Below are 20966 nucleotides of genomic sequence, written 5' to 3' on the forward strand. Positions count from 1 at the left end.
AAAGCATTTGCCGAAACCAACGGGGTACATTTGAAGCATACTACCCTGCAAACTCTATACACAACAAACCAGACGTCTGCTGAAAGAGCGATTGCTGAAAATAAGCCGGCGCATGTTGTTAGGCTTTACAGGGAGAGGAGCGTAAGGGCTTTTATGCTACATTTGGTCTGTTGTACCATATTCAGCAACAAGAGTAGTTACTACGCGGATGTTGTGTATTTGCAGTACTTTCAAGATTTGTCATGCGTTCATGAATGGAATTGGGGTGCTGCTGCTCTTGTTCATCTGCAGCATTATTTGGATCACGGGTCTGCGGTTAGCACGACTCAGATGGCTGGCTACATGTCATTTCTTCAGGTAAAAATATATGAGCGTTATATAAGATATTATTTGTATTTGTCTAATTTGTCACATAGACTATGTTTGGCTATAATGAATCTTGTTCGTCATACTTTCAGGGATGGATTATTGCGCACTTTCCGAGACTTAGTGTGTGGGTGGAGGCTCCTAGATATACAGCGAACATGCCACTAAATTCAAAGGTTGTTCCTGGGCAAGGACATAAGGATGCAGCTGGATATAGAAGCAGTTTGGACAATATTCAAACTTACGATTGCGTGTTCAGCCCGTATGATGCCCACCGACAAGTGCGACCTTTGATAAATGCATGTTGGTTTTCTGGATGGTTAAGGTGTGGTAAATTGAAAGCCAAGCATTTGCCGGAACGTGTGCTAAGACAATTTCAACATGTGCAAGGCATTCCAAGAAACCCGAGTATGTCTGCAACGCCGGGGATGAACTTGTGTGAGATAGATCGTGTGTTTACGGAAGAATTGGAGCTGAGGATGATAGATGAAGAGATGAGGGGTCGGCCTGTTACAAGCCCGTGGGACACTGAACCCGGATATATGTCATGGTTTTATAGAGTGTCGCATCCAGTTATGCGACCCGTAGAAGCTCCTGAATCACCACCAAGGCCACCTAATTTAGAGGTGTTAATAGAGGCGGCGGAAGCAAGAAATGACCCTAATCTAATGCAAGTTTGCCGGAGTGTCAAGGTTGAGGTCGAAAGGGCAGTTCGCGATGGTGAGGCGGTTGAAGGAACTCCAATTCATGGTACTTTGCAGCGGATTCTGAATTTGCTTAATCCGATACTTGCTTATAGGCGAATTAAGCGGGGGAAGGGGACACGCTACCACACTCGGGGGTAGACTTTGTTTGTTTTTGTAACTTTAATGTTGGCGTGGTTGTTTATAAACTCTGATGTTTGTTTTTATTTTTGATGTAACTTTGATTATGACAATTGGATGTAGTACACTACGTATTTTAGTATCGTTTAATTCGTAATTTGTTACCGGTTGTTACGTTTTTTAGTAATCGCTAAAATATTTTTAGATTGGATGGTTAATATGTTGATGCTCTGTCATATATAACATACTAAAATGTGTTATAAACAGGTTTGGACCTCAAATGTGTAGAGGTGGTGCAAGGCAGAGAGACTCACATTTACTGGTTTTTTGGCCTGATATACTTCGGTTCATAAGGCTCGAAATTGTTTAAATTCCCAGTAATTTCGGTTTGTATCAATCGAAACTTAAGTTTCGGTTTCTGCGGGTCGAAATTAGTTATATTTTGCGAAATTCATGTATATAGGGGGTATAAAAGACATGATGGGGGGGATTGAAGAATGGTAGGATTTAACTCGATATTAAAATTGTTTCGATAGAACTCTAATATTGAAATTGAAACGAACTTTAATACTAAAACGAAATTAGACAAATCAAACACAATAAACGGAAATTAGGAATTACATCGGAATGAAATTGTTACAACGCATCAAATGGAAACATGATTTCGATCTTCCGGACGAACAAGGCTAGCAAGGATGGCTTCGACAGATCTTGTCAGCGTTGCATCTAATTCGATAGGCCCCCTGTTGCTATACTGCTCGAAAATTGAGAACATAGTTTCAATATCATCATTGTTTTCAAGCATCATATCGGTGAAGGAAATGTGTCCGTCGGGACCGATCGACGGTTTACGGTACTTGAGACTCGAAACTGTTCTGTTATCGTTCTGGTTGTTGGTGGTACGATTCAGCTCGTTCAGTTGTTGTTTCAGACCATCGAACGTTTCACCATCGTTAATGCGAAACAAAATTGGTTTTTCGTGGTTGAAGTAAACTGCTGCAAGGGTAGATCTCATGCGTTGTGTGAGTGAGACATCCATTTTTTTGTGAGTTGAGTGTTGAAAAAAGATGTGGTAATGTACATTAATTTATAGATCATATTGTTGCACATTATTGTGGTAGGTGATGGTTAATGTGGTAGGTGATGGTTAATGTGGTAGGTGAAGTTTAAATGGTAGGTGATGGTTATTGTTGCACATATTGATTAATTAAAAAACTTACAACTTACATTGTTAATTCAAACATTCATTAACTGAAAATTACGTAACATAATATAAAATTCAACAACAACATAAACGGAAAATCAAAACATAAACGGAAAATCAAAAACATAAGGTAGCATACAAATGTGGATATTTCGGATCAATTTCAATCCAGTCGAACATTTTTCTCACATCTTCATCATCTTTCAACTCTTTCCATTCGTATTTCCGTGGTGCATCATCATATCCTCCAACATGGTCAGCTGCCAGATCGATATATGACTCATAATACGCTAGTTTGTCTATTTTGATTTGTCTAGCGTATTTGAAGCGATACATGGCTTCAATCGTATTTTTGATAGTTTGAAGAGTTGTTAAAGTGTTTTTCAAATCAACGCAGAACAACTCGTCGTTACCGCGAAACTTGATTGAAAATGGATAAGAAGTCGCTAAATTGTTTTTAACAAACCGTTTTGAAGTACTCATTTTGTAGAAAACGATTTCAATTATTTTCTAACTCTCCCTATACGTATTTATAATACATAGAAATCAATAATATCCACATATATTGTCGGTGCAATATCGACCACGAATATCGACCACGAAAATATTGTCGGTGCAATATCGACCACAAAATATTGTCGGTACAATATCGACCACAAAAACTTGTCGGTGCAATTTTGATCATTTTTCACATAATACCTACCTTTCTTCAATCCCCCCCATCAAGTCTCTTATACCCCCTATATTCTGTTTCGCAAAATTTAAATTTCTTTCGACTCGCAGAAACCGAAACATAGGTTTCGATTAATATAAACCGAAATTACTGGAACATTTCGGTTGATAAAGATCGAATTATGCAGAAACAAGGCCAGGTTATGCAGAATCAGTTGCAGAACCACCTCAAAATCGTCGAGGTCAAAACCTGTTTTTTCTTTCAATTCATTTCCAAAATTATATCAGGCTAAATACAATTTGTTACAACATTTCATAACCAAAGTTTCATAATCATATTTCATAACAATAATACCAAAGTTCAATATACAATAATACCACATTTCATAACCAAGGTTCATGTGTAAATTGCGCATACAAAGTTAATATGTTACAAAGCATAATCGGCATGGTATACATCACAAAATAATGCGCTTAGCTATCCTTTCAAAAAATAGTGCGCTTAGCTACCATTTCAAAAAATAATGCGCTTAGCTAATTCAAAATGAAACTACTAAAATCTACTACAATTCCAACGGATCGTCTTTGCTACCCTTTCCAATCGTGACTAAGTCATCGCCTGCTCTTTCAATGGTCAACAGCTCACCAAACTTTTGCATTCTATCCAAAAACATGGGCTCCCATTCTGCAGCTTCTTCGGAACAAGAGTTTTTCCACTGATGAGCCATTGGAGGTATCGGACATCCTACTTTCAATCGCACTAACACAAAGTGGTCAGCGAGCGCGCCGATGCAAATAATCTTGGAATCCAAGTCTGACGTGTCTGATGGAGGTTTGCCACGCAATGGGAAACAAGTTCTAGATGCTCCACACCTTTCCATATTTGATAGTTGAACAACAACCCTCTGAAAATGAGTAGCCACAACGTAACCCATATCCGGAAAAGTAAACCATTTGTCCTTGGTTGCAATAGCATGTTTACTCCTTCTCGGTGGTGGGAAAAGTGCATCCGTGACATACTTGTAACGCTCAGTATCGAACAACTCCACATATGATTCCTTATGCAATCTCAGCTCCCTCTCCATGTTCAGTCTGATCAACTCATAATCTTGTTGATTTCCTTTTTGGTGCAAAGCTACCACACGGTATCCACAATAACCGTCACCTTGAACGTCAATAATATCTTCAATAAATGGGTGCATGAACTTCGGCATATGGTTGATAAAAGGAATTTCAGGAGGTGCTGGAGGTGCTGGAGTCAAAGTACTGATGACGAGTTCTTTAGGCACCTCAGGCACTGTTTGTGAAGTCGACGGCTTTGACTTTGTTGGTTGCGACTGAGATGCCTGTGTAGCTGCAATATGATCATCAACATGCTCCCACCGAGACTTATCCCTGCTCGTGTATCTTGTGACACGAACTGATTTTTTCTTTCTAGCACCTTTTGTTTTGGCCTTTTGAATCGGAGGTTTCACAGAGGTGGTTTCTGGATATGCAATGAGACGAAGTTGATTCCTAATATCATTCTTCACGCTAACATCGGCTGTTTTTAATCGTTCCTACAAAGAAAGAAAAAAAATCAAACTCATTAAAATTAATTGTATACAAAGTGTAACATTATACACATAATGTAAAATTAAAATCATAATAAAAAAGTATACGAAATGTAACCATTATATTTATGAAGGTGTAATAACCTGAATTGCTTTCCACTCAGCCAAGCAATCATAATCGTCAGCCACGTCGCCCGGTGCCGGCTCATCTTCGAAACACAGTTTCTTCCATTTGAGGGTGAATCTCATCCAGTCGGATAGGTTTGTTATTTTTTATCTTCTTCGCAATCAAGCATGCACATGGCAACCCGTATGTCCTTCTCATAACACAGCCACACTTTTTGCTATCCATACCACATTCTTCGACCCTGTTTGCTTCGTCATAAATGTGATCCATAGCCTTTCTTGAGATTTTATAAAACAAGAATGCGTAAAGAGGATCATCATCGTATCTGTGTTCCGCAACAGACATACTCCGACTGAATTCACCTTGTACTTCAGTGAACTGACTTATCAACATCTTATTTATCGCTTCCCATCCTTTCACCAAGTCACCGTTACCGTCCTTCAAGTAACCTTTCAACACACCATGACATGATTCAGCTCTATTCGTGGTGTGATTCCCCATGTGCATATGTTGGTCTACCCAAGCATTGACAACCCTTTCTTTATCAGTGTCTAGGACAGTCTCTTCAACATAACGCAAAAACTTTGGCCATCTCGCACAGAGCTCCCTAAACACCATAACATTGTCAGCATATTCTTTTTCCGTTGGCGACTCTAACACATCATTAAAAGCATCGGTGATTTGATCCCACACATCAGTCTGCTTCTCATTCTCTCCATTCTTGATTTTCACAATTTCCTTCATCTTAGAGCTCACGTTCTTTTTTACATGGAAACGACAAACCATTGCAGCCGATGTTGGAAATACCTCGGAAACTGCATTCATCAGAGCCAAATCCCTATCGGTGACAATCACCTTCGGTCTAACATCCTCATTCCTTAAGAGACTGACACACTGCTCTAGAGTCCAAGTGAAGTTGTCTTCTCTTTCATTGGTAAGCCAAGCAAATCCAACATTGAAAGATCTCCCAGTTGATGTGAATCCGACAATCTCAAATAACGGCATTTTGTATTTGTTTGTTTTGTATGTCGAATCCATCAAAAGCACAGTAGGAAAAAAATTGAACAAACTTATAGATTTAGGATGTGCAAAGAAAATGTCTTGAACGTGTTCGGATCCGTCTGCAACAACCGTCCTATGTTTGAAAAAATACCCGGTCTCGACAAGTCTTTTGGAGAGGTGTTGCATTTCAGTCATTGATGCCCTCATTTTAAGTTTTAATCGATGACTTAAATTGTAGAGTTGCTTTGCCGTTGTCTTGTTGTTTGGATCCCTATCTTTCAATGTGGACATTATATTCTTAGGCGGAACCAAATTCCTTGACATTTCCTCCATACATTGCCTTTCTTCCGGTTTGAGACGACCGACAATGAGATGGCCTTCAACTGCCTTGTCCAACTCGTGGTTATGTTTGCCATTTACAACGGTCAAATGCCATGTTTTATCGGCATGACAATAACCACGGAGTCGAAATGGACAGCCGCATTTCCTCGTGCCGGTTTGATCAGATTTTAGCTTCTTATTTGTTGACACGTACCGGCCTCCCCGCTCGCAATCCAACCTGAAATATTGCTTCCTCTTATCGCTGCCGTTGTCGGATTTGCCAATTACAATTGCAAACTTTAGCTTTAAGGCAATCTCCCGAGCCCATCTAATCAACTCATCTCGGTCAGGGGTTGCCATTTCAGTGTAAAAATGATCTGATGTATCAATCTCATATGCAACAGGTCTAGATGGAGGTTTATCAGGCGGAACCTCAATAATTCCCGGGGCACAGATACCTAGCACAAGCTCTCGTTTGCCCGTCATAACTACATAATATAAGAGGAATAAACACATAATTAGCCACATATAATACTTAATACATATAAAATTGGTAGCACATTCTATAATCCATAACAGCTAAGGCAATGCAAGCAAAACAAACAGACATTGCAAAAATTAAAGTTCCAGTAATTTCGGTTAGTATCAACCGAATGAATCCTTCGGTTAGGCTTGGCAAGCAAACACGTTTAAACCAACACAAAACCAAAAGTTCCAGTCATTTCGATTCGTATTAACCGAAGGATTCCTTCGATTTCTATAAATCGAACGATTTTGTGTCAGAAACCTACCAACCTAGCATATATGACAGTCGAAAATAAAACAAATTAAACGGAAGATTACCTTAATATTGTGCTTCAAATCGCCTTCCAACCCTTAGCAAACGTTCCAAACTTGATTTTAAGCAGCGATTTGACTGAAAAACGAATTGGATTTTGGGATCTCTTTTGGTAGTGTGAGGATGAAGTATTGAAAGTGATGAAGAATGTGAGAGGTTGCTTTCTATATAAACATAGTTCGATTCGTAAAACTCGAAGGACAAAGCGAGTGGTTTTTAAAAACCGAAGTTTTTATTTTTTCGATTCGTAAAACCCGAATTTGCTAACCAAAAAAGTGGTCATTTTCGAAAGGCAAACTGGGATTTAAGGGGGTATAAAAGAAACGTGGGGGGTGGGGAGAGAAAATATCATTAAAAGTATATAAATCCGGGAAACGTGCCTCCTTGCACTTTTGGGTAAGCCATACGATCTCATGCCAACCACCTTATTCCTTTGTTGTTTGCTCCACCTCCCCACCAAAAAGAGTTCATCATCCGTTCTATTTCCTTGATTGTGGAGTCCGGTAATAAATAAATACTCATAACATATGACGAGATGGCTTGTAGCACTGACTTGATCATTACTTTTTTACCGGCTTTAGACAAAGCCCTTCCTCTCCAAGAGTTTATGCGCTTCCAAATCCAATTCTTCACATAAGCAAAAGTCTCCCTCTTCTTTCTGCCAATCATAGAGGGTAGGCCAAGGTAATTACTGGTACCTAGCACGTGTCAGACTCCATAATTTTTTAAAGGTCCTCTTGGGCTGCCATACTCATATTCCTACTAAAAAATACCTCCGACTTAGTCATGTTGATTTCTTGTCCTGAGGCTGCTTCATAGGTTTTTGAGGATCTGCATCAAATGATTAGTTTCTTGTAAATTTAACTTGCAAAATAAGAAGCAATCATCAGCAAAAAGAAGGTGAGACATCATAGGTGTTCCTCTACAAATCTTCACGCCATGAAGGTCTCCTTGTGCCACCGAATTTTTTATAAGAGTTGTTAATCCCTCGATCACCAAGATAAATAGGTAAGGAGAAAGAGGGTCTCCTTGCCTTAGCCCCTTCCATGCACTGATGCACCATTTGTTTTGATTGTTGGATCATTTCATTCCACAGGAGCTTATCATGTGTCGTCCACACAAGATCATTCTTGGCCAAAACTCTCACTCCCTCACAAGTCGCACCACCGAGATCTTAATTCCCTTTTCGTTTTCCTTATCCAATCCAATTTCATAACAAAGAAAAAGATCAACTTCATCTCCTTCATGGATACACTACATCCAGCGAGCCATTGTTTTTTTTTTCTTTAAATAAAAAACTCTTCTTTTTACAAATTTAATTAAAAACTATATAAAAAAGGGTGTTATAAAGTATGTTTCATTGGCTTAAAAATTGATAACGGGTCAAACTTTGATTTTATATGTTGCTGGATCTAAATCTATTGATGTGGTGGGTTGCAAAAAAAAAATGTTGTAGTTAGTTCACTTTTCTGTTCAGGAGAGTAAAGTACAGGAGTAGGTGAGAGAAGGATCAGGTGTAGCCAGACCATTGTATTATTTTATGGAACATCTTAATCTAACATTAAAAATAGGTATTGCACGGTGAAAGACATAGGAGACTGTTGCAAGCACATCTCATAAGCCTGTGATTGCATTGTCCCAAGAAATGTACATGCCACAAAAACATGAGTCATAAATAATGATACTTCCACTCATGAATGTTATTAACCATGGACATATACACCTTTTTTTTTATCAATAGCCATGGAAATAAACCTATCATCAAAGTTCAACCGGTGTGTATTCATCTACATTTATTTATCCAAATTTCATGCAACTTTATTGACGATTTTCAATAAAAATAGTACCACTACCCCAATTATAAAATAATCTAGAGTCGAGCGTTACGTAGTTGTTGCCTAAGTATTGGTTGAACATGTTCTTTAAAGCCATCAGGAACAACTGAATCGTTCAAAGGATCTTTCCAAGCCTCTTCATACAACTTAGGGTACACATTTCCGTCATAGCGCCCAAGAACCGAACCAAGCAAGTGATCAGTGTAATTAAACGCATCAACAAGCGCAATTGCATTAGGACGAACCTAATCACACACAAAATCATTAGCCTTCTTATATTACAGTAATAAAAAGCAGAAAATGCTATTAACTAGAAATCGTATCGGACAAACCTGTGAATACAAGGACCTCAACTGCTCATTCGCAAGTGATCCTTGTTTTTGAGTGATACAGCCAGTGGAAAGAAAATCTCCTAGATGATTATGAAGAAGAAATAAAGCATAAACGCTGCAAAGAACTTCTAGTTGCTGTTTTACACCATTTCCAGGTATATCTTGCTGCAGCTTCTCTATAAATCTAAAAAGCACAAGGCTTTGATCAACTTAAATGTATAATATTCAAGTATTCTCAAATTTACTAAACAACATTCTGCACTTCTTTCGGGCTACCAAACCATAAATTCAAATTTAGACTTGTACATGAAAAGTAATTGAGAAAAAGGGACAAATATTATGTGTTTCTCTAGAATATAATTAGACTTGATCTTTCTGGAGACAATTCAGTAGAATAACAATTAATCACCGACACATTAATTACAAACAAATGACGTGTAAATTCATTAAAAACTTACTTGGAAACAACAATTAACTGGCAATGTGCAGCTGCTGCCTCAACTAAATCAGCTGAGAGTTCTTGAAAACCTACCGTCAGAAAAATCATTAGCATACAATAATATTTAATCATGTTTCACAAATTACAATAATAAATCAACAGTGCACTTATAAGAGTTTTTGTATAAAACATGTCATTTTATTTGTAAGTATAATTTTTACACTGTAACCTATACAAACAGAATGTACAAAAAAATTGCAATGTTGTAACAGGACGGTATAGTCAATCTATTCTTCAAACATGTAAGAAACCACAGTATAATGTTGTAGGTAAAGACAAAACACATATGGTCTCCGATCACAAGTCAGTAAATACCAATCTACACAGACATGTCAATATAGCTTGTGATTCAAACAATATTGAATCATTTACCCTCTTCAGGATCAGTGAACTTGCTGAGATTTTGAGCAACAGCAACAGACATCCTGGCAGCCCTAGCTTCAAATGCTTCAATCACTACATTAGGCTTCAACCAATCCTCAGCTGAAAGGAATAAAAAAGAGTATAAAATCACAAATAGGACACAGGAATGCTTCGTGATATTAAATGAAAACATATTTGACTAATATCAAAAGATTACAATTTCATTATACCTCTTTTAACATCAGATTGATATTGTATCAATTGTTCCACGCGAGCCAAATAAGCCGTGGTACCAACAGGTTTATTTCCAGAACCCAACTGAGATATAGTCTTGATAAGATACCTTGCCACCTACGTGAGATTTTCTAGTTGTCAAAAACATCCCAATGTTTTCACAGAAAAAAAAAAAAAAAAAAAAAACAAAGATAATTCCTAAAAATATCATAAATCAGACAGCTACTAAGGGAAACTGAATGATGTATATTTAAAAATTAACAAACCTGTAAAAGTAGGACAGTATTGTCTCCTTCATATGTGCAGGCAGGAACATACACTGCAAACAACTCAGGTAGACCACTGCTACAAAGATAACCATGACCGCCACAAAGTTTACGGCATTCTTCAATTCCATTCTACAAATGGAAGTTAATTTATTTTATTTGAACTTAAAAAGCTTACAATTACTAAGTGAATAACACATATATGACATGGTACAATTAAAGGGTAATAACAAATTGACAGCAACAAAAACATTTTAATCATTTAAAAGTAGAGAAGGTTACTCATCCGGTTCGTTATCCTTCATACAAATAGATAGCATGAATTGCCATTAAAAAAAAATATAGCATGTGTAGAAAATAATAAGTGAATACTGTTATGTGTTATTCCTCAGCTCAAGGCTGGTTTAAATAGGAAGAGTACGAAAATAAAAGGAAATAATAGATAAGCTTAGAATCTCCTAGAAATAACAAACTAGGAAACTAAATATTTTCCAACACCCCCCCTCAAGTTGGTGCATAGATATCTATCATGCCCAACTTGCCTATCAAATGCTCAAAGGTGGGTCTTGCTAAGCTTTTGGTCAAGATATCCGCAGTTTGCTGACTCGAAGTTACAAAAGGTAGACATATGATTCCGGCGTCTAACTTCTCTTTTATGAAATGTCGATCGATCTCAATATGCTTGGTTCTGTCATGTTGAACTGGGTTATGAGCTATGCTAATAGCGGCTTTACTATCAGAGTATAATTTCAATGGAAGCTCAATTTTCATCTTAAGCTCTTCTAGGACTTTGTGGATCCATAATCCTTCACAAATACCTTGAGCCATAGCTCAAAACTCAGCTTCTGCACTACTTCTTGCTACAACTCCTTGTTTCTTGCTCCTCCATGTCACAAGATTACCCCAAACATAGGTACAATATCCAGATGTTGATCTTCTGTCAGTGACTGAACCTGCCCAATCAGCATCGGTAAAAATAGACACATTTCTTTCACTATTCTTCTTAAAAAATAATCCCTTTCCAGGATTTGCTTTCAAATATCGCAGTATCCTATAAACTGCCTCAAGATGTTCCTCAAAAGGAGAATGCATAAACTGACTCACTACACTAACCGAGAAAGCAATGTCAGGTCTAGTGTGTGACAAATAAATCAGTTTCCCAACCAATCTCTGGTACCTTCCAGTATCAACAGGAACACTACCTTCTTCCCAAAGTTTTGCATTAGGATCCATGGGAGTATCTGCTGGTCGACATCCACTCATTCATGTTTCTTCCAATAAATCTAGAATGTATTTTTGCTGGGAAACTACAATACCATCTTTTGATCGAGTAACCTCTATACCAAGAAAATATCTCATGGATCCCAAGTCCTTGATTTCAAAGTCTAATGCTAATTTCTCTTTTACTCTTGCCATTTCAACTATATCATCTCCAGTAAGGATGATATCATCAACATAAACAATTAGGACATCAATTTTTCCATTTTGGGAGAACTTTGTGAACAAGGTGTGGTCAGCTTGTCCTTGAATGTACCCTTGTTTCTTCATGGAATAAGTGAACTTTTCAAACCAAGCTCTAGGAGACTGCTTTAATCCATACAAAGACTTATTTAGTTTGCATACATTTGATCCAAACTTGTCTTCAAAGCCAGGAGGAATGTCCATATATACTTCTTCTTTTAAATCACCATTGAGAAAAACATTCTTAACATCCAACTGATGTAGGGGCCAATCTAAGTTAGCAGCAAGAGACAAGAGAATTCTAACAGTGTTCAATTTTGCAACAGGAGCAAAAGTCTCTGAGTAGTCTATACCATAGGTTTGAGTAAAACCCTTAGCCACCAACCGAGCCTTGTACCTTTCGATTGAGCCATCTGAATTATACTTCACAGTAAACACCCATTTGCATCCAACCGTCTTCTTGTCATCCGGTAGTGTCATAACACTCCAGGTTTTGTTCTTTTCAAGAGCTTTCATCTCCTCAAGTACAGCTTCCCTCCCCTTTGGAACTTCTAGAGCAACCTGTACATTTCTTGGAATCTCTACACTAGACAATTTTGAGGTGAAGGCAGAAAAAGACGAAGACAAATATGAATATGATATAAAATTGGACAATGGGTATTTAGTGCAAGATCTAACAGGTTTTCTAACAGCCACAGGATCATCGATATCAGGAAACAAAATACGACTCTCGGAAATAGAGATAGACTTACCTTTTCTTTTTTTAGGAAGTTGATCATCCCCCGGTTCAGATTCATGACAGTGTTGAGATGTGGACTCATCACTTTCTTTGTGATTCTTTCTCACAAAAACCTTTCATTTCCAAGTCTTGTTTCCTGCTTCAAACCTATTATCTTTAAATAACTCATTATTTTGTGGCATTTCAATTAGATCATCATTATCATTGTTTTCAAGATTCTCATTGTTTTCTTCATCAGAAAATGTAGGCTCAGATTCACCAAGTTCACTACTCATAACAGGAGTAGGATTAGATAAAGAATCATGGCCATTTTCTGTTGGTGCAGAAGTATAAGTCTTAGAACTTTGTGATACCGGCAAAGATAAATTATTAGAAAAAGTCATGTACTCAGTTTGAAACGAATCTTCATTTAAATTCCCCCCTGAAGATGCGTGTCAAAAAAAGGTTTGTTTTCAAAGAATGTAGCATCCATAGTGACAAACATTTTCTGGTTTTTTGGATCAAAACATTTATATCCCTTCTGGGTTGGAGACTACCCAACAAAAACACATTTTATAGCATGCGGTTCGAGTTTGCTAATATTCTTATGTTCATAAACAAATGCAGTGCAACCAAAGATTTTTAATGTCAAATCATTTGAAACACGATCATTAGGAAAACATTCTTTGAAAATATGAATTGGAGTTTGAAAATTAAGAACTTTGGAGGGCACTCTATTAATTATGCAGCGGTTAAAACCGCTTCACCCCACAAATAATTTGGTACTTTACTTGCGAAAAGTAAAGCTCTAACCACCTCCAACAGGTGCCTATTTTTTCTTTCTGCAACTCCATTTTGTTGGGGAGTGTTAGGACATGAACTTTGATGCACAATTCCATTTTCACGAAAAAAATCACTCAACATTGTGTTAAAATATTCTTTGCCGTTATCACTTCTAAATACTTGAATATTTGTTTGAAATTGATTTTGCACCATTTTAATAAAATCTTTTACAGCCTGACAAACGTCAGATTTCCCCTTTAACAAGTACACCCAACAAACTCTTGAGTGATCATCTATAAATGTGATAAACCATTTTTTATGAGAAAGTGTACTCGTTCGGTTAGAGCCCCAAACATCACTGTGAATAACAGAAAAAAGTTTTGATGGTTTGTAGGGTTGTAATGGAAAATGAGAACGATGATGTTTTGCAAATTCACATGCTTCACATTTAAACAAAGACAAATCCTTATTACGAAATAACTCAGGAAATAAGTGTTTTAAATAAGGAAAACTAGGATGCCCTAATCGTGAATGCCATAACTTAACATCATCATCATTATTATTCAGAACTAAAAAAGATTCAAAGCATGAACTTATTGGTTTGGAAGGTAGTTGTGATTCAGGTTCAATGTCGAAGTAGTAGAGTCCTCCACTCTCCTTAGCACTACCAATCATCTTCCCCGAGTTCAAATCCTGAAAAACACAATGAGTACGGAAAAAATTAGTTTGACAGTTTCTATCTTGGGCTAATTTACTGACAGACATGAGACTACAAGATAGATTTAGGACATGAAGAACATCTTTAAGGGTTAGACTTGGAGACAACACAACCGAACCTTTACCCGCAATGGCTGAAAAGGATCCATCTGCAATTTTTATTTTATGGTTACCTGCACATGGACTATAAGAAGAAAACAGAGTAGAATTACCTGTCATGTGATCACTTGCACCTGAATCTACTATCCAAGCACGACTGGGACCGACACTAAAAAGGGCAGAAGTACCTTTTGGGGCAACAGAGCCAGAAAGAGTGTTAGATTCAAGAATTTTGTACAGTCTGTCTAGTTGTTCCATCGTGAATGAAAGCTGAATTGAAGAAGACCGTTGCGCTTGATCAGAATTACTGGCTTGGAATGTATGACCCTCACCTCCACCTTTGTTCTTATGATTTGAAGTTCGCGGAAGACCATGTAATTTCCAACATTGAAAAATAGTATGTCCCAAACGATGACAATATTTGCATTCACGACGATATTTGAAAGTGGATGATCGTCGTCGAGAATAAAAAAAACGGCATAATTAATAATCTTAGCCAACTAGCACCGGAAGCAGCAAAGAAAAAGTAACTACGGTGAACAGTGTACGTGAACAGTGCGTAAATAGTATTTTTGGTGAACAGCAAGAACGTGAACAGTGCCGGCAATGAACAGTGTTACCGAATGAACAGTAGCGTGTGAACAGTACCGCGGTGAACAGTGCCACACACAAAATCGGTTGTCGTGATCAGACCGTAAACACGACGGCGGCTAGGGTTTTGCGGAAGCGAGACCCCCAAAACCAAGAGCTCTCGATACCATGTAGAAAATAATAAGTGAATACTGTTATGTGTTATTCCTCAGCTCAAGGCTGGTTTAAATAGGAAGAGTACAAAAATAAAAGGAAATAATAGATAAGTTTAGAATCTCCTAGAAATAACAAACTAGGAGTAGGACAGTATTGTCTCCTTCATATGTGCAGGCAGGAACATACACTGCAAACAACTCAGGTAGACCACTGCTACAAAGATAACCATGACCGCCACAAAGTTTACGGCATTCTTCAATTCCATTCTACAAATGGAAGTTAATTTATTTTATTTGAACTTAAAAAGCTTACAATTACTAAGTGAATAACACATATATGACATGGTACAATTAAAGGGTAATAACAAATTGACAGCAACAAAAACATTTTAATCATTTAAAAGTAGAGAAGGTTACTCATCCGGTTCGTTATCCTTCATACAAATAGATAGCATGAATTGCCATTAAAAAAAAATATAGCATGAATTATAATTTAATGGCAACAACTAAAAAATCAGAATAACCAGCACTTCAGAACAACCAAGCTTTTTGAACTGGAAATCCAGACTATTAGAATAATTATATAATTGTTCTTGCAAAAATAAATCACAATATGCTATGACCCGTGGTTTTAATTTTTACTTTAAATTTCAAGCTGATAACAAGGAGGATGTGGGATTATATGCATGTATAATCACATTCATAAATCTTCAGACAGTTCAATTTAAATGCTTTATCAGTAATGCATGGTAAAACACTAACACCCATCAATGTCTTCAAAATATTCACATGTTTCAATTAACAAAATGAACCGCATAAGGTAGCACTATAGAAATGAGGATATGAGTTTCAACATATAGAGAGAGATAGGTTAAGGGAGGAGACCTGTCGTAAAACTTATGGAACCTCACTAAAGGATAGCACAACATAAAAAAATTCCCAAATAAGAGTAAATCGCATAACAGTGTTTTAAATTTAATCTAAAGAAGCATAGAAATGAAAATAAGTACTATTAAGTAGTAACATACAGCAGTTGCGGAAGTAGTCAAGGATTTCAACCCTGCAGTGCATGCGTGGGCCTCGGGCAATGTTGAAAAATCATTAGCTTGTAATTTTTGAGTCACATCAGTGTAAAGCCATTTCAGCCACTCACTAACAAATCTGAAAGCATATGCAGAAGCTAGCAATGGGAAGAGTCTAGCCTGCTGTGTTTTGTAATCAATCACCTAAATCGAAGCAGAGAGCACAAAGTAAAACACACATTAAACATAAAAAGACAATTCTAACCATTCAATTTTATTGTGGCCGGCCAATAGCAAATAATTAATGCAAAGATGAGGAAGAATCCCATCAACCTTCCAACTACAGAATTTGCAAAAACATTTTTTTTGGTATAAAGAAAAACTACCTAAATTTACACAACCAATAACAACTTAATTAAAATGATTTGGCTTATATTTTAATAGTACTTTTTTTTTGGTTTGTAGGCTCACCACCTGAAACTCACACACGCCACTGCGAGGTCCCAGGTTCTAACCCGGGTGAAGATGTCTAGCCTAACAACATATTTTAATTGTAACTTTGTGTCCTCAGCATATTTCTCCTTAGCTTTCATCAAATTTACTTAATGAAAAATACCTCCTTAGCATATTTCTAATAACCATGAATTCTCCGACATGCAACATACTTGCATCAATGGGTTTTACACCTTACCTGTGTTTCAGGACCTCCATTTTGAGATCCAAACTGTCGTCGAACAGCACTATATCTGGTAGCAATACAAACTGCTCGTGACAATGCAATTGATGCATCAGCTACAATTGCCTGCCTCACATATACCATAGTTCCATAAATTAACTGTCTCGGAACACCAGAATGTACAAATTTTCCTTCTCTGGTGACCTGTGAAACCCTGGTAGATTGAAAAAACAGAGGAACCACCACATTATTCTATTGACAAAAACTAAAAAGCACACTGGTATTGAAAATGAGTAGAAAAGGTCATCTTAAGATATGCTTTCTTTGTTACAGATCTTTCGCCCACCCATCACAAGAGAGTGATGAGTTCTACTTAGGATGAACAGAACCCTTTGTTCCATTTTGCTTTCCTTAACCATCATTTTTATCCAGTTATATAAGTACATGCATAAATAATCTAAAAGGAAAACTATTAACAATTACATTAAAAAAGAAGTAGCAAATAATAATGTAGATGTCAATAATTTGATTATTAATAAGGCACTTAGTCCTAAGGATTTAACATCTTGCCTGGTGTGAAAAGTAGGTGCCAGTGAAATGCTCTTAATTCATAGACAAAAATACCTTCAATAATCTACCTACCATTGCTCACTGAAGATAATGACTAAAAGTACTTTTATTCATGTATTGGTTAATACTATTTGAATTTTATTCAGTCTTCCATCTTGTGAAGTCACTCCACAGACATTGCCTTCTAGTTTGGGCTATAGTAACTTTGTCCTCAAAGATCATTTATGTGCTATAAATTATACACCATTAAACCTCCAACTAAGATGATTGGAATTTTGGTTGGTAAGGTTATACAAAGGATGAATATGTAAAACTGAACTACTACCTCATTAACATTTGATTCCTTGGAATTCGTACGTGGTCAAAACATAGAACTCCATTATCCATGGAGTTATATGCCGCATTTCCAAATTTCATTCCAATATCTCCAACAGTTATGCCTGGAAGAGGCAAGTGATCATCCACGCTCCGGAGCTGGACAATGAAACCTTCAAATAGGACATATAGTAGTTAATAAATTTATGTTTGAGTCTAACACAAGAAATTTGGATGATTAAATTTGGTAATTACCGTGCACTCCATGGTCTTGACCATCAGTAATAAGACGGGCGTAAACAATAGCATGCGTGGATATTTTACCCAACCCACCAGGCCACCACTGTTTCAAATCAGCAATAAAATGTGATGATATATCCAAAATACAGACAAATAAGCTCGATGAATAAAAGAGAGAAACACAACTGTTTTCCCTGATTGCACTTGCCAATGCACTTAATAACATTGTAGCATTATAGAATCCCAAACAGCAAAATAATTGTAAAAGCTTTCAGAAGACATCACCCATTTCACTCACTTTGCTGGAAGTCAATGTGGGGCTGTGAATAATGAACTCGTCTGTTTTTGGATCAAATGTTGCAGTTGTTTCTAGGCCTTGAACATTGGATCCATGACCAAGTTCGGTTTGGGCATAACAACCAATTATTTGCATATTATTAGCCAGAGGCAACCACTTTTCCTGCTGCTCATCTGTTCCTTGTCCTTTGATAGCAGGCACAAACATTCCCTGCAAAAAAAATATGAATAACTGAAATTTAACACAACCTGATAATATGCACACAAAAGATATATCCGATTCATCCACATATTTATTGGTTTTGTCTTTTGCAATCTACATATATCTTTGATTAAGAAAACAGGACAAAATTTGAATTATACCCAATGAAGATCCGTAAAAGCAGGCTGATCCACAAAGGATCTAAGCTTAGAAGCTTCCTGTTCTGTAAGAATACAACACATAATATTATAAATAGTGAAAGATATCAAATGTAATAGCCTAATAGGAAACTAATTGCGTCCCGTAGAAGAAAATAACAAAAAACCAAATGCAAAAGCCAGAAGTGTCACCATTAAGACGAAGCTCGATGACCCTTTTCCATGCATGAGCTGCTTTTCTCAAAGTGTTCTTAAATAACTCCTTTCTATCAAGTGCGGTTCTGTTATCCTTCTGGAATACCTAGAAATGAGAAACAGCCAAAGCAAGGTTACAAATTTTTATAGAAGCCGCAGTCATCATTATCACCAAAAAAATTAAAATGTAAGATATGGGAGACAGAAGCTAGCTACATTACATGTTAAAGCTGAACAGTGACCTGCAAAACATGAACTAATCACCTAAGCACTGAAATCTCCTAATGCATAACTAAAAAAAATCAACCTTTTGCAGATCAACAACGAGTAATATCATATTCACATAGTTCCAAAAGTAAAACACTACCTTTTGTGCAAAAATATTTATAAAAAACTTGTCAATCAAATGTCTATTATTCCAAAATAAATAAGTGTCTATTATTCCAAAATAAGTTCATGTTTGGATAAACAAACTAATTAAAAACTTGTCAATCAAGTGTCTATTATTCCAAAATAAAGTCAAACTGCTTTCACATAAGTTATATGTTTCATAAGCTATCCTAATAAGCCAAAAAATAACTTATGAACATGCCATGCCATTACTTGTTTCAATAAGTTTTCTCAGACAGTCTCATAAGTATTTATGCAAGTAGATAAGCTGAAATAAGTGGATCCAAACACGTCCTTAACTAACTAACTAACTAACTAACTAACAGTTTCTCATAGCATTGGTAACATCGAAATGAAAGAGAAGAAAATAAAATAAAAAATTCACCGGATCGCTTGCAACAAGACGAGAAATCCGATCGGAAAGTTCAAATTCTTGACGAGAACCAGCCCAAACGATCTTCATATCGTTCACATCGAATTGTGCCTTGTTCCTCTCGAAAGCTAAATGATCAACACCGTCCATTTTGATTCGAAATCCGAACGGAACTGTGAAGTGTGAACTAACTCAGTTTTTTTCTGCAGTTCGGAAATTTCAACACACCAAATAAATGGTTTGAACTTTGAAGAAATGAAGATAGTGCGTGTGTTCTATCTACTACTGTGTGATGATGACGTTGAAAAAGTAGCCTATATAATCTTGTTTTAAACGTTTTTCAACTTCAAATCAAATGCTATAGTGATTAGTCAAAAAAAAATCTAAATATTAATGATGTTATTTTTTCCACAAACATTGACTAGATTTTAATTAATTTATTTATTAAAAAAAATATTTCATCCGATCCTTTTTGTAAGGAATACTTTGAAAAAATCACACAGACCAAGACAACACATTTTACATTGTTATTTTCATTTAATACTCTTTTTTTTTACGCAATTCATTTAATACTCTTAAAAAGGACGGATTTTTTTTTTTAAAAGTGTTCCTTATAAAAATGACCGAATGGAGTATTAACATGTGTCTGAAAGGCAGCCGCGTCCGCATAGCTCGATTAACCAGGATATTTCAAATTATTGTAGGGACCGGGGTTCACCGGTCCTCCCACTCGTGAACCCCGGTCCTCCCACTTATTCACCTTAAAAATAGAAATTGCTTCTCAAGGTTCTGACGAATCAACCGATATGTTACTATTGATGCCGGTGATTTGAGCTTCCTGTTTCATTAGAGTGGAATTTATACCGAGGAGTATGGAACCAAGCTAAATTACAGCGTCAACCATGGTTCAACCTCCGGATCATGGTTCACTCGGTTAGACCAATTCAACCGCTATTAAATCAGCGTTGGATAGTTATGACTTTATATGATTTAGTTATAAATTTAGCACAAAATATATATATATATATATATATATATATATATATATATATATATATATATATATATATATTTTTTTTTTTTTTGACAACAGCACAAAATATATTATTTAGTATCCGGTTTAATCGGTTAATATAATTTTGTACTTGACACTACATAATTTTGTAGAATTTGAAACATTTTATGTTCCCCCTCAAGTCCACGGGACACCTGCATGCAGAAAATATCAAACATAGTCGCTCATTTTAAGTGAAAAAATAAGGCCTTTTTCTAAATAAACTTTCAAAAGTAATTTTAATCACTCTGTTTTCTAAATTATGAACCATCAAATTAGAAGAACTGGTACAAGGTCAGAATGAAAAGAAAAAAAAACTGAATTTTGTTCAAACTTGACTATAATTTGTTGACACCTCATTTCTTGAAAACGTTTGTAGCATGGTAATAACAACCATTTTCCTTTTATGAATTCTTATTTCATTGGGTACAAATGCAGTTTAATTATAATTGGTTCTGATACTACACACAGAACTGAACCCTCTCCCCCAAATTTCAGTCAATGGATAGTTTTG

The 20966-nt window shown here is 36.5% G+C and overlaps 4 protein-coding genes across 4 annotated transcripts; 1 reads left to right on the top strand and 3 right to left on the bottom strand.

Moving 5' to 3' along the window:
- Nucleotides 1–1262, top strand: LOC123911400. The gene is made up of 2 exons (XM_045962802.1): nucleotides 1–357; nucleotides 459–1262. The coding sequence occupies exons 1-2, from the start codon at nucleotides 154–156 to the stop codon at nucleotides 1209–1211; spliced, it is 957 nt and encodes a 318-aa protein (XP_045818758.1). The 5' UTR covers nucleotides 1–153; the 3' UTR covers nucleotides 1212–1262.
- A 574-nt stretch (nucleotides 1263–1836) lies between these two features.
- Nucleotides 1837–2229, bottom strand: LOC123905214. The gene has a single exon (XM_045954841.1). It carries the CDS (start codon nucleotides 2227–2229, stop codon nucleotides 1837–1839), a length of 393 nt encoding a protein of 130 aa, XP_045810797.1.
- Nucleotides 2230–3629: 1400 nt separating this feature from the next.
- Nucleotides 3630–6555, bottom strand: LOC123905216 (PKS-NRPS hybrid synthetase cheA-like). Its single transcript, XM_045954842.1, has 2 exons — nucleotides 4840–6555; nucleotides 3630–4625 (listed from the first exon to the last, which is right to left on the bottom strand). The coding sequence occupies exons 1-2, from the start codon at nucleotides 6553–6555 to the stop codon at nucleotides 3630–3632; spliced, it is 2712 nt and encodes a 903-aa protein (XP_045810798.1).
- A 2017-nt stretch (nucleotides 6556–8572) lies between these two features.
- LOC123911401 (peroxisomal acyl-coenzyme A oxidase 1-like) lies at nucleotides 8573–19716 on the bottom strand. The gene is made up of 14 exons (XM_045962804.1): nucleotides 19411–19716; nucleotides 18633–18741; nucleotides 18444–18505; nucleotides 18082–18291; nucleotides 17799–17886; nucleotides 17554–17716; nucleotides 16674–16872; nucleotides 15989–16186; nucleotides 10437–10568; nucleotides 10167–10287; nucleotides 9946–10056; nucleotides 9533–9602; nucleotides 9075–9258; nucleotides 8573–8987 (listed from the first exon to the last, which is right to left on the bottom strand). Exons 1-14 carry the CDS (start codon nucleotides 19546–19548, stop codon nucleotides 8778–8780), a joined length of 1995 nt encoding a protein of 664 aa, XP_045818760.1. The 5' UTR covers nucleotides 19549–19716; the 3' UTR covers nucleotides 8573–8777.
- Nucleotides 19717–20966: the final 1250 nt, after the last annotated feature.

The sequence above is a fragment of the Trifolium pratense genome, linkage group LG2 (genome assembly GCF_020283565.1).
Source record: "Trifolium pratense cultivar HEN17-A07 linkage group LG2, ARS_RC_1.1, whole genome shotgun sequence".
NCBI lineage: Eukaryota > Viridiplantae > Streptophyta > Magnoliopsida > Fabales > Fabaceae > Trifolium > Trifolium pratense.

What these genes read in the sequence shown, in the direction of transcription:
- LOC123905214 (XM_045954841.1), bottom strand. Translation starts at nt 2,229, where the DNA reads ATGGATGTCTCACTCACACAACGCATGAGATCTACCCTTGCAGCAGTT.
- LOC123905216 (XM_045954842.1), bottom strand. Translation starts at nt 6,555, where the DNA reads ATGACGGGCAAACGAGAGCTTGTGCTAGGTATCTGTGCCCCGGGAATT. An exon ending in ACCCTCAAATGGAAGAAACT is followed by an intron (nt 4,626 to 4,839) that starts GTGTTTCGAAGA and finishes CTTTCTTTGTAG; the next exon opens with GAACGATTAAAAACAGCCGA.
- LOC123911400 (XM_045962802.1), top strand. Translation starts at nt 154, where the DNA reads ATGCTACATTTGGTCTGTTGTACCATATTCAGCAACAAGAGTAGTTAC. An exon ending in GCTACATGTCATTTCTTCAG is followed by an intron (nt 358 to 458) that starts GTAAAAATATAT and finishes TCATACTTTCAG; the next exon opens with GGATGGATTATTGCGCACTT.
- LOC123911401 (XM_045962804.1), bottom strand. Translation starts at nt 19,548, where the DNA reads ATGGACGGTGTTGATCATTTAGCTTTCGAGAGGAACAAGGCACAATTC. An exon ending in ATGGAGGTCCTGAAACACAG is followed by an intron (nt 16,187 to 16,673) that starts GTAAGGTGTAAA and finishes GCTTCGATTTAG; the next exon opens with GTGATTGATTACAAAACACA. An exon ending in ATACTGTCCTACTTTTACAG is followed by an intron (nt 10,288 to 10,436) that starts GTTTGTTAATTT and finishes AATCTCACGTAG; the next exon opens with GTGGCAAGGTATCTTATCAA.